This window comes from Penaeus monodon, chromosome 5, assembly GCF_015228065.2.
Source record: "Penaeus monodon isolate SGIC_2016 chromosome 5, NSTDA_Pmon_1, whole genome shotgun sequence".
NCBI lineage: Eukaryota > Metazoa > Arthropoda > Malacostraca > Decapoda > Penaeidae > Penaeus > Penaeus monodon.
The window spans coordinates 17,470,337-17,487,836 of NC_051390.1; the positions used below are offsets into that span (position 1 = coordinate 17,470,337).

The 17,500-nt window shown below is 35.6% G+C and overlaps 2 protein-coding genes across 2 annotated transcripts; both read right to left on the reverse strand.

Moving 5' to 3' along the window:
- Positions 1-12,316: 12,316 nt before the first annotated feature.
- LOC119573013 lies at positions 12,317-16,400 on the reverse strand. Its single transcript, XM_037920002.1, is given in 3 exon segments — positions 12,317-13,163; positions 13,166-13,707; positions 16,354-16,400. Coding segments are annotated over 2 exon segments (1,206 nt in total). The 5' UTR covers position 13,707; positions 16,354-16,400; the 3' UTR covers positions 12,317-12,498.
- Positions 14,031-15,413, reverse strand: LOC119573462. The gene has a single exon (XM_037920688.1). The coding sequence runs from the start codon at positions 15,411-15,413 to the stop codon at positions 14,031-14,033; it is 1,383 nt and encodes a 460-aa protein (XP_037776616.1).
- Positions 16,401-17,500: the final 1,100 nt, after the last annotated feature.

The window sequence follows — 17,500 nt, forward strand, 5'->3', positions numbered from 1 at the left end:
TGTCACGTTCGATGGCTGTTTCCTGTGTTTGTTCGCATACAGGAGTTTATACTTTATAAGGACAATGATAATGATAATAAAAATGAAATAATTTTTGTTATCATTATCAGCATTATTATCATTACTGTTATTATTATCATTATTATTATTATTTGTTATTATTGTTATTGTTATTGCATTATTACTATTATTATTATCATTATCATTAATATTATTATTACTATTAATATCATTATTACTGTTACTGTTATTATTAGCATTATTAACCTTGTTATTATCATAATTATTGTTACACCATTATTATCATGATTGCTATAACTATTATTTCTATTACTATTACTATTATTATTATTATTATTATATTATTTTATTATAATTATCATCATTATTATTATCATAATCATCATTATAACTATTGTCATTATAATTATCATCATCATCATTATTATTGCAGTAGTATTAAATTATTGTTGTTTTTGTTTGTTATCATTACTGATATCCTTATTGTTATTATCATCGTTATCATTCTCATTATTATTATTATTATTTTTACAATTATTATCACTTACTATTATTATTATTATCATTATTATTATCATTATTATTATTTTATTATTATTATTATTATTATTATTATTATTATTATTATTATTATCAAACAATCATATCATAATCATCATCATCCCATATATCATTATTATGATCAATTCATCATTATTTCATTACAATAAATTTTATCTCGCATATTTTATTTTAAAATTTTTTTCTTGTCCGTAATTTTATTATTATATATTATTATTATCATTTTTTTTATGTATTATCATTATCATTATATATTATATTATAGTTGTTTATCATTAATTTTATTATTATCATTTTATTATTATATCATATCATATGATTATTATTATTATTATTATGTATTAAAACATTATCTTATATCAATATTTATTATCATTGTGCTAATATTATATTATATTATATTTATTATTTGTATATTATTATCGTCATCAAATTATATGTTCATTTTTTTTATCACTTTATCATTATTCATTATCATATCATTTACAATCATTATTATATTATCATTAATTTATTATCATGAATAACAATTTTTCATTGTGCAATTCATCAAATCATCATCATTATTTATCATCATTACAAATTTATTATTATTTAAATTATCATGGTTATTTTTTCATTTCATTGATTCTTATTATTTATTATTTTGTTAATTATCCATTATCAGTTATTATTATATTTAAACATCATCGTTTTCATTAACATCATTGATTCATTATCAATATTTTATTGTTGTTATCATATTAATCACTGTCATTATCATTATTATTATTATTATTTCTATTATCATTGTTATTATTTTTCTGTTGTTATTATTATAATTGTTATTATTGTTATTCATTATCATTATTAGTGTTATTTATATTATCATTTCCTTTACTATTATTATTATTGTTAATATTATTGTTATCATTATGATTATTATTATTGTTGTTATTATTATTATCATCGATATTATTATCATTACCGTTATCATCGTTATTACTATTATTAACATTCTTTTCGTTATTTGATTATTATTATCATTCTTATCATCATCATTATCGTTACTGTTATCAGTATTGTTATTTTCATTATCATTACACTATCACCACTGTAGTTATCATTACCATCTATCATCATTACTTATTTCGTCATTATCAATGCTAGATTGCAAATTATTTTACAGTTTTATATATATAAATAAATATATATATATATATATATATATAGCAGTATTAATATATATATATGATATATATATATATATATTATATATATATATATATATATATATATATATATATACATATATATATATAATATATATATATGATATATATATATATATATATATATAATATATATGTGTGTGTGTGTGTGTGTGTGTGTGTGTGTGTGTGTGGTGTGTGTGTGTGTGTGTGTGTATGCATGTGCGCGCGCGCGTGTGTATGTTTGTGTGTGTGTGTGGGTGTGAAACATAAATAAAGGTCATACCTATCTATCTGTTTTTTATTTTCTTTTTCTCTCTCAACATAAGCGTGTACGTGCATCTGTGTGTTGTCTTCTTGCAATTCAATTACTTATTATACGATTTTCATTACATTTCATCTTCAATATATTGTAAACGGAAATTTTCTTTTTTTTCAGAGTGAATTCAACCATAAATATTGCGAAAGCCTTTATCTGATACACATGACATGGTTTTCAAACGTTCCTCGATTACTTCATATATGCATTGTGTACTGCGTCTGCCGTCACGCTGCAGTGGGTCTGAGAGTTGAAGGCAGAGGAGAGAAATATCCCGAAAGGCTTTTGCCAAAGGGATCTTCTGCCTCGTGATGGATAAAAAAAAATCTTCGAAAGCTCGATTGATAAGGGAGGAAAGATGATAATATATAAGATAATATATATATATACATATATATATATATATAATATAGATATATATATATATATGTATATATATATTATATATAGTATATATATATATAAATATATATATATATAATAAGATATATTATATATAGAAGGATATAATTTATATAAATATATATAATAGATATATATATATATATCTATACTATATTAATTATATCTATTATTATCATCTCGATATATATGTAGATATATATAATAATATATATATATATATATATTTATATATATATATAGATATAATATATAAAAATATATTAGTATATATAAATATATATATATATATATATAATATATAAATAGTTATAGAATAATTATATATTATATATATAATATATATATATATATATATATATAATAATATAAAATATAATATATCAATAATAGTATAATATTTGTGATATATTACATATGTATAATTATATAACATAAAGTAATAAAACAAAGAAGAGAGAGAGAGAAGAAAGAGAGAGATAGATGAGAGATGAGAGAGAAAAGAGTATAGAAGAGAGAAATATAAATATGGATAAAATGAAATAAAGAGAATATAATATATATATAATATATATAATAATTATATAATATATATATATAATAATATAATATAAAATAAAGTTCTTAAGATAATAGATTTCATATTTATATTAAATTATATATACATATAGTATATTATTACACACACAAACCCACCAGAGGTGATGATGATGATGAAGAAAAGAAAATTAGAAATAGGGAAACAAGCAAAACCAGAACAAAAAAAGAAGAGAGAGAAGGAGAAGAGAGAAGTAGAGAGAGAGATAGAGAGAGAGAGAGAGAAGAGAGAGAGAGAAGAGAGCAGAGAAGACGAGAAGAGGAAGAGAGAAGAAGAGAAAGATGAGAGAGAGAGGAGAGAGAGAGAGAGAGGAGAGAGAGAAGAGAGAGAGAGAGAGAGAGAGAGAGAGAGAGAGAGAGAGAGAGAGAGAGAGAGAGAGAGAGAGGAGTTCCCTCCTAACGGTACCACAGATTTCCAGTCCTTCGGTTCCTTGAAGGGCAAGTAACCTGCATTATCATTTATTAATACAATCATCATCTAAAAAGCTTCCGAGTAAGCCTTATAAAGGTTTTTGATGATGTCTAAATCAAGGCTGAACCCAACCCTTTCTGCCAAATTGGGGTAATACCATAAGCAAATACCAGATACCACAAGCAAATATAAACAAGGTACTCAAGGAATACTTCCGAAGTTCGAGTACAGTTGGCTAGAAGATAGATAGATAGATAGATAGATAAAATGACTAGAAAACGACTAAGAGCCCGAATAGCACTGTATTCGACATTTCGTGCAACAGATTTGACGAATCCTGTTAAGGTTAGACGGGATGTTATTGGTACAGTGTAATTGACGAACAGAGAACTTACCTCCGTTATTTTAGAATATCCAGAGTCATGGTGGAAGACGTAGGAGTGAAAGGACATATTACTGATTGAATGGGAACGGATGTGATTCATGAAGGATTTACTGAAGGAAGTGAAAAAATAATGGAATTTACTTGCGTCACGAACAACGTCGCCTCTGACAATTTTGAGCTAACTTAAGTCCACAAGAGAGAGAAAGAGAAGGAGAGGGGACCCCCCCCACACACACGCGCTCGCGCGCTTGCATAGAGAGAGAGAGAGAGAGAGAGAGAGAGAGAGAGAGAGAGAGAGAGAGAGAGAGAGAGAGAGAGAGAGAGAGAGAATATATTGCTATATTCTATATAATCTTACATTATCTCCATTGCCATTATTATCATGACAATATTATTATTATAGTTGTTACCATATCAACAACTTTATCACTAACATATATCTTTTTATTATCCTGATCGCTGATTACATTATAATTATAATTCTATTATTTTCCTTTTCCAGGCTTACTGTCTGATGTAAAATAATAAAAGTAAACAGTCATAAAAGTACACAGTCATATTACAACTTCATGCTTCTAGAAATGGTACAATTTCGTGATACCATCTACTAAGAAGTGTAAATTTCTTCAACAAGACGAAGATACTCAAGATAACTTGCTGATGACTGGCTGACTGAATGATGTTCAAATAACATCATTATGTTTGTTATTTACCATCACCGACGTGTCAGTTATCAAATGATTATAATTGTTTATATGTTGCCTTGTCATCGGTCATCATTTTTGGTCGTTACAGCGTTGTATCGAAGACGATTTTACTTTTGGTAGATATACTGTTGCAGCTGGTTATTCTTTATATATTTATCTATCCTTGTTTTATATTGGCAATGTTATATTGTACTGTGAAAGTATATTTATGCTAAAAATAGTATAATGAATAGATATATCTCATATCATACGTTTTGCACTGTTTTGATGGAGTTCTCTGCTCTTAAATATATTCATACTTATCTGTTTGTGTCATAGGCTTGCAATTTAAAATAGCTTTAAACATAAAATTATAGGTTTATGATATGAAAGTAAGTCTAATCTTTGATGAAAGAATAGGATAATATCTTTTATTCAGAGATGAATATATTAAGATATTAATAATTGAAAACATTAATGAAACTCATAAACACGCTCTAGGTATAGAACACTTGGTTAACCAAAGCGTTTCCTGGTGCATTATATATCTTGTATGCAAGTTTATACATAGAAGTCCGCCCGCTCGTAAACTTTAATTTCCCTGAATCGGAAAACATTGTTTTTCAGTAGAATTTACTGATATTTCTGTGATTTTTTGTCCATTTGTATTTGTCGGCTCTTTCGCGAGTATATTTGCATACTTTCTAGTTTGTGCATGTTTGTATAAGTGAATGTGTGGATGAACGACTGTCTAAACCTGCATGAGCCCTTGTGCTGCAAGTGATTTTGTGTGCATGTGCGTACTTATAAGCATATGTCAACGAATACACTATAACGTGAATACTAGTAACTCTATGTATATAATATCAGCGAAAATTGTTTTCTTATTACTTTTTCTTACCTAGCCTGTATGTATGTATATAAACACACACACACACACACACACACACACACACACACACATAGATGGGACCCTGACAGGTGCTCCCTCTGGGTCGAAGTGGAGCTGGGCGCAATCGTGGCTAAGAGATGGCTCCATACTCCTCAGGACTAGAGCCCCACTACCGGATGCAGTTTATACTCATACCCAGGATATATATATATATACATATATATATATATATATATATATATATATATATATTATATATATATATATATATATATATATATATATATATGTCTATGCATGTATGTATGTATGTATGTATGTATGTATGTATGTATGTAGTATGCATGCATCCACCTATCTATCAATCAATTTATAAATCAATATATTTTTATATATGCACACATTCACACATATATGCACACACACACACCACACACACACAACACAACACACACACACACAATATTATATATGCATACATATGTATATATATATCATATATATATATACATACATACATATATATACATGTTTGTATATATTATATATATATTATATATATATATATATATATATATGTAAGAGAGAGAGAGAGAGAGAGAGAGAGAGAGAGAGAGAGAGAGAGAGAGATAGAATGTGTGTGCAACAACAGGAACAACAGTAAGTAAGAACAGGAACAGCAACTTTATAACCAATGATAATTATATAAATCACGAGAAGAAACATAAATGAAACATGTATTGGAGAAATACTAATCTTTAAACTAAATTATTTGTTAAATCAGACTATCAAAGAAACTTGTTATTGTTATTTTTCATATTTTTACGAGAAGTATTGTTGCGTCCTCGAAAGAATCTTTGAACATTTTGATTTATTAGTGTAAAATGTGGTTATGGGGTGATTTAAGATGTTAGAGCAACTAATGATGCTAAGCCAGTTGGATGAATCAGGTCACCAGGAAGATAACATTCGGAGGTATTCGTATGTATAGAATATCCTAGTCAAATTCTTAAACAGGCATTATTACGATTGTAACCTGGAGTCAAATTCTCAAGCAGGCATAATTATAATTATATCCTAGAGTTAAACAGGCATTATTATAATCATAACCTGGAGTTAAACTCTTAAACAGGTATTATTATAATCATAACCTGGAGTCAAATTCTTAAACAGGCATTATTATAATTATAAGAACGAGTATTAAAAAAGACGATGCAGACTCAGCAACGGTTACTTCGTAAAAGAAAACTTTTGCGGAAAGTTGTAGGGGACACTAAGATATATCAAAAGGCTACAAGCGCTACTATCTTCTGCATACGTTACAAATTTGTTGTGGCTTTCATCTATTTATCTGTTATAATGATTGGATATATGTGAGTTTAGCAGAATTAGCATGATCAATAACGGCATATACAACGGTTTACTAGAATGTGATGGACGTTGTGAACATAACCGCGTCACTTCTGTTAAATGATCCCAATATAATGTCTCTTATTATTGATTTTACTGCTCTATGGCGTTCAGTGCAGCTTGTCATAAATTAGATAGAATATAATGCATTTATATACTCATATATATATATATATATATATATATATATATATATATATACATATATATATGTATATATATATATATATATATATATATATATATATATATATATATATATATATATATATATATGTATATATATATGTGTGTGGTATATATGTATGCATGTATGTATGTATATATAAAACTTTACTCGTCTTAACTGTATGTGTCATGTAAATATGTGATTACAAAAGATATTCTCACTTCCGTATGTTGTTAAGGAGCCAATCCATCTTCTGTATCCATAAGTATATGTGTATTTCAATATTGATCTGCTGTTTTCTCATGGATTCTAATATTCTAATATTATAATTTCCATTGTCAGTTGATGATAATTATCACAATCATCGCCATCAATTGACATAATTCTTGCCATTATCACAGTTTAACATTGATAACACCATTATAACCATTATTGCTAACTTTCATGCATGTGAAGATGAATTTAAAAGCTTGGAGACTATTGGTAGAATACAGCATGTCCGAGTAGGGTACTTATGATGATCAGTCCATCAACATTAAGCTTCTAATCACCACAACCCGTCATTTATCCAATAACTTTCATCACTAATTTGCCATTTATTCTTTAGTTATCATTATAAATATGCCAACCTTAAATGGAACAGCTCCAACCTGCCGTGCGCAGCTTCACCTCGACAAGAACAAGAACAACAACAGCAACAATATCAGGATCAGGAACATCAATAACAACGACAATAATCACGACAGCAACAAAACAACAAAAAACAACTGCAACAACAACAACAACAACAATCGAGTAAAGTACCATCATGGTTATGAAATGAACATCAATTACTGTTAATATAGCAATTTCTTTTAGATCTCTCTCTTTACGCATTCCGACTTTCTATCGTTTTCGAAGCTCATGTATGTATCCTATTGAACGAGTCTGCGTCCCGGGAGCTGCAGGTCACATTAGAGAACGCAGAAGAGGAAGAAAAGAAAGTGAAAGGGGGAGAAGAAGAGGAATAACATGACTATGAAGAAGAAAAAGAAAGCGGAGAGGATGGAGAAGAGGATGAAGAACAGGGAAGGAGAAGAGGAGAATAGAGAAAGAAAGAGAAGGTGAAAAGTAAATAGAAGAAGAAGAGGGTTAAGAGAGGGGAGGAAAAGAAAAGGTGAAAAAAAGAGAAGGAGAGGAAGAAGACGAGTTTGAAGGACGGAGAAAAGAAGAAAAGGGAAAGACTGAAAGGGAGAGAGAGACAGAGAGAGAGAGAGAGAGAGAGAGAGAGAGAGAGAGAGAGAGAGAGAGAGAGAGAGAGAGAGAGAGAGAGAGAGAGAGAGAGAGAGAGAGAGAGAGAGAAGAGAGAGAGAGAGAGAGAGAGAGAGAGACTAAAACAAAGAAGAACAGATATAAAAAAAGAAGAAACAGAACAATGGAATGAAGAAGGGAGCCAAAAACAGCAACAACAGAAACAAAGAACTGGAATAAAAAATAAATACCAATAGAGGAAGAACAAGAAGAACGAAAGAAGATCCTATTACCACCCTCTCGCCCCCTCCCCCCATTCAGAACAGACTCACCGTCTCCTCACTCGGCCGTCTAACGCGGGCCCTTTGTAGGACTCCGGTTGCCAGGGAAATCGTAATAAGGCAGGAAGGTGAAGCTCGATATATATATATATATATATATATATATATATATATATATATATATATATATATATATATATATATATATATATATATAATATATATATATATATATATATATATATATATATATATATATATATATATATATATATATATTTTTTTTTTTTTTTTTTTTTTTTTTTTTTTTTTTTTTTTTTTGAGTCGTTCGTTCACCTTGCTGTTTTTTTTTTTTTTTCTTTTTTTTTTTTCTTTTTTTTTTTTTTAGTTTTATTGAATTGTTTTTCTTGATTTAGTTTTTTTTTGACATTCGTTTTATTGTATTGCTTTTTATTATATATTTTTTTGGGGGGGTTAGGTCGACATTCATTGCATTTTGGGGCAGCACGCTTACCATGCTGGTGTGATTTATTTTTTTTATTGTTTTTTCTGCTCTTTATTATTATTATTTTTTTTTTTGTTGTTGGTTATTTTTTGTTGTTGTATTTATCTCTTTTTATACTAATTTGCGTGTTTGTCTGTTCAGTTTTGTTTGTTTTTTACTGTTGTATAATTCTTTGGTCCATTTTTATTTACATTTTTTTTTTTACTTTAGTTTCGTTCAATTGTTTATATTGCATGCATGTTTTAACTAAATTATAATACTTTGTTTTTTCGTCTTGGTATATTTATTTCTAATCTATTTATTTATCTATTATTATTATTTTTTTGCTTCATTTGATAATTTTTGTTAGATTTATCTATCTATTTACCTATTCACTTCGCTTGTTTTTTGTGTTTGTTTTATTTTTTCCTTGTTTTTTATTTTAGATTTATCACCTTTCTTTTTTTCGCTTATCAATCATAATTTGTTTCAGTTCCATATTTTCTCCATTTCTATTTTGTTTCTTTGATACCTGTGACATACATTTGATTTCGATTCTTTTTCTTTTTTGTTCTCTTTTATCCGTTGTCACTGATGGACTGTGCTAAATACGGTATCGACTTTTTTGATTGGATGTCTTTATTTATTTCGTGTATGTGTGTTGGTTTGTTGTCGTATGGATGATTTGTTTTTTTTGTGGTGTGGTCTGTGTTGTGTTGTGCATAGTGTCGATTTTGTATGTGACTGTGGGTGTGCTGAGTTATTTGTGTGCTGTTCGTGTTTTGTGTGTGTTGTGTGTGTGTGTGTGTGTGTGTGTGTGTGTGTCTGTGTTTGTGTGTGTGTTTGTGTGTGTGTGTGTGTGTGTGTTCACTGATGATGTGTGCGTTTATGAATGAAAAATATTCAGTGGTGGTCTGCATTGAGCCTGTGGCAATGATGGAGTGTCAAATGTTGATAATTTTCCATTACAACATTCCTATGAAAGTAAAAAAAAAAAAGAAGATTGAGAGAAAGATCAGACGTGAATTTCCTAAGACGCTCCATCATCTTAACGCTTCGAGAGGCATCAAAAATCTCCGGTGACCAAAATGACTGGTATGCAGACTCGCCGGCGCGGAGGCTGGGCAGCTTCAGAGGAGGCGCAGCGGCACGGCGCGGCTTGCGTGCTCGGCTCGGATTATAGTCTCTGTAAAGCGGCGGATGTATAGGACGGTGTTTTATTGCACTGTATTATCACAGTAGGGAAGGCAATATGTGCATATCTCGCTTTTTCAGATCAGTATACCGAAAGTGTGTATGTGTTTATATATATGTATATACACAGGCACACTCACAACACACACAGACATTGACACACACACACACACACACACACACACACACACACACACACACACACAACCACACACACACACACACACACACACACACACACACACACACACACACACACACACACACACACACACACACACAACACACACACAACCCCACACACACACACACACACACGCACACAACAACACACACACACACACACAAAAGTATATGTATATATATGTATATATATAACATATATGTGTATATATATATATATATATATATATATATATATATATATATATATATATATATTATATATATATAACACACCACACACAACACACACATAAATAATAAATATATATATATTATATTATTTATAAATTACATATTACAGTATATATATATAATATATATATATATATATATATATATATATAATATATTATATATATATATATATATAATATATATATATACATACACACACAACACAAGAACAGAATAATATAACAACACTAAAACAAATAAATAAATACACACAGTATATTATATATATTATAATATATATATATATATATATATATATATATATATATATATATATTAGTGTGTTTGTGTGTGTGTGTGTGTGTGTGTGTGTGTGTGTGTGTGTGTGTGTGTGTCTGTGTGTGTGTCTGCGTGTGTGTCTGTGTGTATGTGTGTGTATATATATGTATATTGCCGCGATAGTCCAGTGGTTACAGCACTGGACTCCGACCCCCGTTGTCCCGAGTTCAACTCCCGGTCGCGGCGGTCGTAAAAATGCCTGCGCTCCGACAGCCGGCTTGAGCCCGATCTCACGGTGAGAAGACGACATATCGCAAGTGTCGTAGGGGAAATCGCCGCCGTGGCGCAAGTATTAGCACGTTGAACCGCGGGTGATTAAGAATGGCATCCAATCGGGTAATGTCCAAACAACCTCTCAATAATGCAGCATTGAGAGAGTTTGTCTGAATGTGATGCCGTTCAATGAATGAATACACGACACAAACAAACACTACTATAACGACATCACACACAACACACAATAAACATACATATATATGGTATTACTATATATATATATATATATATATATATATATATATATAACACATACACTACATACACAACTAAATACATCATATATTATTGTTATATATATATATATATATATATATATATATATATATATATATATATATATATATATATATATATATATATATATATATATATAAAGAATAAACGGACGTAAACCTGTTAGCGACATGTATTGCATAAATACCACTTAGTCTTTTTAGCGAATCGTAAAGAGAACCTCTGCACTGTTCGGCAAATATTTAGATTACGCAAGACACGGCGCAACACATTCTCGTGGCAAGTCAAAGGAGCGCTTAGACTCACGAGCGATCTAGCTTTCAATTTGGCTTAAATTCAGGAAACTTTATCTTCAAACATATCATGCTGAAATATAAAACTAGAAGTTGTGTATGTGATACGGAGAGAGAGAGAGAGAGAGAGAGAGAGAGAGAGAGAGAGAGAGAGAGAGAGAGAGAGAGAGAGAGAGAGAGAGAGAGAGAGAGAGAGAGAGAGAGAGAGAGAGAGAGAGAGAGAGAGAGAATTATAGATATACAGATGGAGTAGAGAGAGGGGGATATGGAGAACGTGTAGGCTGTAATCGTTCCTTGTAGTTTTCGAATCATGGCTGCTGTTTATAGAAAATGAAAGTTATGAAGGAATGCAAAAGCCGCTTGACTAATACCGTAATACCGGGTATAAAGTAATGGAGCCTTAAAGTTTGCAGTACTAATACTAGTTGCTGAAAATATGAAGCATCACGGAAGTTTCAATTATGGTTTGGTTCTAACCACCTCTTGATTTTGGAAGTCTGTATTACGCTTAACCATAGGCAGCAGGTAAAAGCAGCAGGTAGGTTGAGAAAGAAATGTTTATTGTACATGGAATATTAAATAAAGTTTAAAGATATCATAATCGATTACTTTGCGTACTTCTCTTAATAAACATTAACACTTGATTAGCACATTTAGGATTGTGTATCGCAGGCTTTTCGAAAGACCTGCGTAGAATATTCTGATATGATGACTAACTGCTTCAGCGCCCGTACGGGTTGAAGGGACGAGCAGGTTTGGGGTAGTTGTAGCCGGTGTTGCAGTTGGGCTGGACGGTGCTGGTGGCCGTCACGGTGTTGTACTGCTGGTTGAACACGGTGGATGTCACGTAGTTTGTGTTGTAGACGGTCCTCGTCTGGAACTGGGTTCGGGTCTGCCCAGGGAGCTGTTGGGTCCTGACGGAGGTTTGGGTAACAGTGACGTACTGCGTCTGGGCGGGGAGGTTGACGACCGAAGGGACAACCTGTTGGCTAAAGATAGTTGTTGGCACCACCTGAGTGGACACCTGGGTCCTAACCACTTGCTGGGGCACTGTGACGGTCCTGGTGTTGTACTGAGGCACCTGCTGCGTACGCACGACGGTGGACACCTGCTGCTGAACCTGTGTGCGTGTCACGTACTGAGTCTGGGTGTTGGTGAGAACCACCTGCGAGAAGATGGTTGTGGTGACGGGGACCACCTGCGTGGAGGTGATGACGCGGGTCTGGCCAGGCTGGGTGATGGCCTGGGTGGCATAACTGGTCCTGACGACCTGCGTCGTGCGTACGACATCTTGAGCAGGAATCACCACGGTTGAGTACCTGACACTGTATTGAGTACTTTCCACCGTGCGCGTCTGACCTGGTGCCTGCTGCGTCCTGGTAACGTCTGTGTCTGGTAGATAGTGCTGACCACCTGCTGAGGTACCACCTGTGTGGACACGACGTTCCTGGTGATGGTGGTGGGGACCTGCTGTGTACGGGTCTCGTATCTGGTCTGGTACTGAACTTGAGTCCTGACGCTCTGCTGTGTGCGAGTCACATAGTTAACTTGGGGAGGGAGGGTGACGATTTGTGTACGCACATTGTCCTGTGTGCGAGTGACAGTGACTGTCTGGTACTGCACCGACGGGACTTGCTGAGTGCGGACGACTTCGGAGTAGATTGTGGTGTAGACCTGCTGAGTGCGGACGGAGGTCTGGGTGAGGTACTGCACGTCGTTGTTGTAGACGGTGGAGGGGACGACCTGGGTGGAGTACTGCGTCTGCGTTCGGTAGACGGTGGAGGGCTGGCAGGAAGGACCAGGTCGCGGGGGCAGGTAGCCGAAGGAGGACTGGAGGTTGACGCCGCCGCCGTATGATTGGCGCCTCGGTCGCTCCACGGAGGCTCCCAGTGAGCACCCCACCAACAATGACAAAAGCAGAGCTCTCATTCTGTTTAAAAGAGAAAACAATGATATATAAATCAGTGGTTGTGTATTTGGTATCCGGTACAAGAAATATAACACGAAAAGAAGCTGGCATACTTACAAAGAAAGTTGAAAATTACCACTGCAAACAAGTTTAAAGATAATAAAAGGCTATATGTGATAGTAATCTGTATTTGTATATAAATACATGTGTTATAATGAGATAAGTTTAAAGATTGAAATAAACTTCGGTAGCATATTGCTTATATTATAAACCATAACTTCGAATAGGATAGACGTTTTAGAGATTAGCTCTGATTCTTGTACGTAATCTCTCGTGGAGACAGCTTATCCTCTAAAGTTAAAAGGACGAGCCGGCGCTGGGTAATTGTAACCAGTCTGTCCGCATGTGGCTGTGATAGTCTGGGTGACGGTAATTTGCTGAGGCTGGTTAACTGTCTGATAGACGACCTGCTGCTGTTGCTGGGTCTGCACGACCTGACTGGTGACCACGCGGTCCTGACCGGGTACCTGGACCACAGAGGTCCGCACTTCCTGTCGGGTTTGTACCACGGGAGCCGGTGTGACATACTGGGTCCTGACCACGGTCTGCACCTGTGTGAAGGGCTGAACCCGGGTCTCGTAGCGGGTGGTGTAGATGGTAGTGGGAACCACCTGGGTGCTGACCACCTCCTGGGGCACCACCTGGGTTTGGACGCGAGTCTGGGTAACCACGTTGGTCCTCGTCACCACCTGTTCGCGAGTGGCGACGGCATTCTCGTAACGCGTGTTGACAGATGTGAAAGGAATGACCTGTTGTCTCTGGACAACGCTGGTCCTTACGACGTCCTGTCCGCGGACGACTGATGTCTGTACCACCTGTTGCACACGTGTCGAAGTCACATAGCGAGTGTTGGCTGGTTGCTGACGCCTTACAATTGAGGTTTGGACAACAGTCTGTACCCGTGTGCGCACAACATCGCGACCAGGGAGCGTAACGACCTGTGTTTGTTGCTGTACCTGAGTCTGGTAGTTGGTGACAGGCTGGTTGATTGTTTGAACCTGTGTACGGGTCACCTCCACAGGCACGACCTGAGTCTGTGTTTGTGTCTGGGTGACGTAACTGACCTGTGGTACAACGCGGGTGGATGTTACGTACTGGGTCTGCACAATGGGTGGACTGGGGACAGTTTGGGTCTGAACTCTGTTATTAAAGAGGGTAGTTGTTTGTTGGATGACACTGGTCTGGTACTGAACCTGCGTCTGGACACGGGTCTGGAAGAGAGTGGTGGGCACGACCTGTTGTCTGACCACCGTGGTCGTCCTGTACTGAGTGTTGACTTGGTTTACAGTCTGGACGTTGACGGAGGTCTGGACACGGGTGTCGTAGACGACGGAGGTGACCGTCTGGCAGGGCGTGTTGGGACGAGGAGGCAGGTAATTGTATCCCTGGGGTTCGGCCGAAGCCAGAGCCAGCAGCAGCAGCGTCGCTGTCAAGCGCCACATCCTGCAAAGAGAAATTCCACAGATTAGAGCAGCGGTGATTGGAACCCCCGCGTCTCGCCAACTCATTTGGGAATAAAGTCCAATCACGCGCCCCTCTATCTGTGCAACTTCTCCATGCGGTGTGGGCTGACCCGAGAGGACTTTATCGCCCAGATGAGCCGCGAGACTTAACTGGTATGTCGTATGCTTAAGTAACTTAGCCTTATGTTCTAAGTGACTTACCATAATAGTTCTAAACTTACAGTATCTGTAAAAATCGGCATCTGAATCTATTTACTTATAGCAGTAATAAACCCTAAATTCTGGCACAAAGGAAACGATGTAATACCTTAAAACTGTAGTGACAGAGAGCTATGGAGAGAGAGTGTGTGTGTGAGCGAGAGAAAAGGGGGGGGGGAGAAATAGAGAGCGAAAATGAGCGAATAAGAGAGAAAAAGGGGGAGAGGGGTAGAAGAGAGGTAAATGAAGAGCGAGCGCGGGGAGAGAGAGAGAGAGAGAGAGAGAGAGAGAGAGAGAGAGAGAGAGAGAGAGAGAGAGAGAGAGAGAGAGAGAGAGAGAGAGAGAGAGAGAGAGAGAGAGAGAGAGAGAGAGAGAGAGAGTGAGAGGGGGGGGGAGGGAGGGAGGGAGAGAAGAGAGAAAGAGTGAGTGAAAGCCTGCGAAGGAGTGAGTAAATGAGAGAGAGAAAGAAAGAGAGCAAAATAGAAGGGGGACGAAAGAGAGAGGAAGGCCAAGAGAGAGGGAGGGAGTACTTTATACTAATCCTTATTTACAACCAGACATGTTCCATAGTGGCTGTAAATCACAGATTGCCACGCAAAGGACATAAAAATCTTATCGTATCTATAAACCGGGAACAGCATTATTGAATATTACTGGGCTACTTCTTAAGATATATCAAACTCATTTTCAAACATTTTCCGCGAAAAAGTCGACTGTGGGAAATATCCATCAGAAAAGACACCGTTTTTAACACATGTCTGCGAGTCAAGATTACAACAATCTTCCATCGGTCCGCCACTGATGAAATTCACCTTTTGTCCAGCCGCTTTCATGTATGGAGGCGGACTTTCCCCGAGTGATTAAGGAAATCCTCTTTTCTCTTTCCTCTGATTCCACACCGAAGGCCGCGCTCACAGCAGGAGATAGACACACACACAAAACGTACCTTCCGAAAGCGAGAAGACACGGAGAAGAACCTTTACGCCAGGAGAAGAGAAGCGAGTCTGCCGGATCATCCCTCGACAAAAAGTATTTATACCGTCGCTCCGTCGGGAGAAGGGGGAGCTCAAGAAGGACGTTTAGAGGGGGAGGCGGAGGGTGAAGGGCTCGTGAGGGGGAAGGGGGCGGAGAAAGAGTCATGGTGGCTGAAAGAATGGAAGGGGAGGGAGGGAAGAGGGGAGCGCGGCAGGGGGGTAGGTTGGAGGAGGGGTTTTGAGGGGGCGTGATTAAAGGAGGGGTGGCGAGGGGGTGGGGGGGGGCGGATGCGGCCGGGATTCCGTATGTCAACAGCAAAATTGCGTGGCTTGGGATCCTTGCCTATCTACTTTTCTTTGAATTGGCACTCCTTTCCCCCACCACACCCCGCCCCTCCTCCCTTCTCTGCTCTCCCTTCTGCTGGCCGATGGTCTCTGCTTAGTCACCATCTATACCTCGACCCTTCAGTCCTCTTCTGCCTCTTTGACACATTTATTTTTTCTCCTGTCCCCCACTCACGCGATCAGAGCAGTGATGGAGGAAACGAGGGCAGGTCAAAGCAAATGAAGGAAAAAGCACGCATTTGGATGACTAAAACAGGCAACCAATAAAGGAAGATTGAAGGAGGTCGACAATGAAAAATAAGAGGCAATATTATCAAACAGTAAGAAGAAGAAAAAAAAGGAAAGGATGAAATGGAGGAAGTAAAAAAAAGGAAAAGAAAATAAAGACGGAGAAAAAGAAGAAAGAAAAGGGAGAATAATAAGAAGAAAAATAAGAAGAAAGTAAGAAAGACGAAATAATAATAATAATAATATAATAATAATAATAATAATAATAATAATAATAATAATAATAAAATAATAATGATAATAATAATAATAACAACAACAACATTAATAATTACTAAGACCCTACACACACCAAAAACGCGTTACATTACAGGGACAAAGAACGAACACCAGGCCATTTTCACAGACGGAATTCCCCCTCAGCCCGTCTCGTCATGATTAACGGAACACAGATCACCATAGAGAGCCTTTACCCGAGGGCGGTCGTCATCGCTTTCAACACGCGGGTGTGGCCGACTCCCCAAGCATCACCTGTTGATTATGAGT

Excerpts from the sequence above, each read along its gene's own strand:
- LOC119573462 (XM_037920688.1), bottom strand. The coding sequence starts at position 15,413 with ATGGTAAGTCACTTAGAACATAAGGCTAAGTTACTTAAGCATACGACA.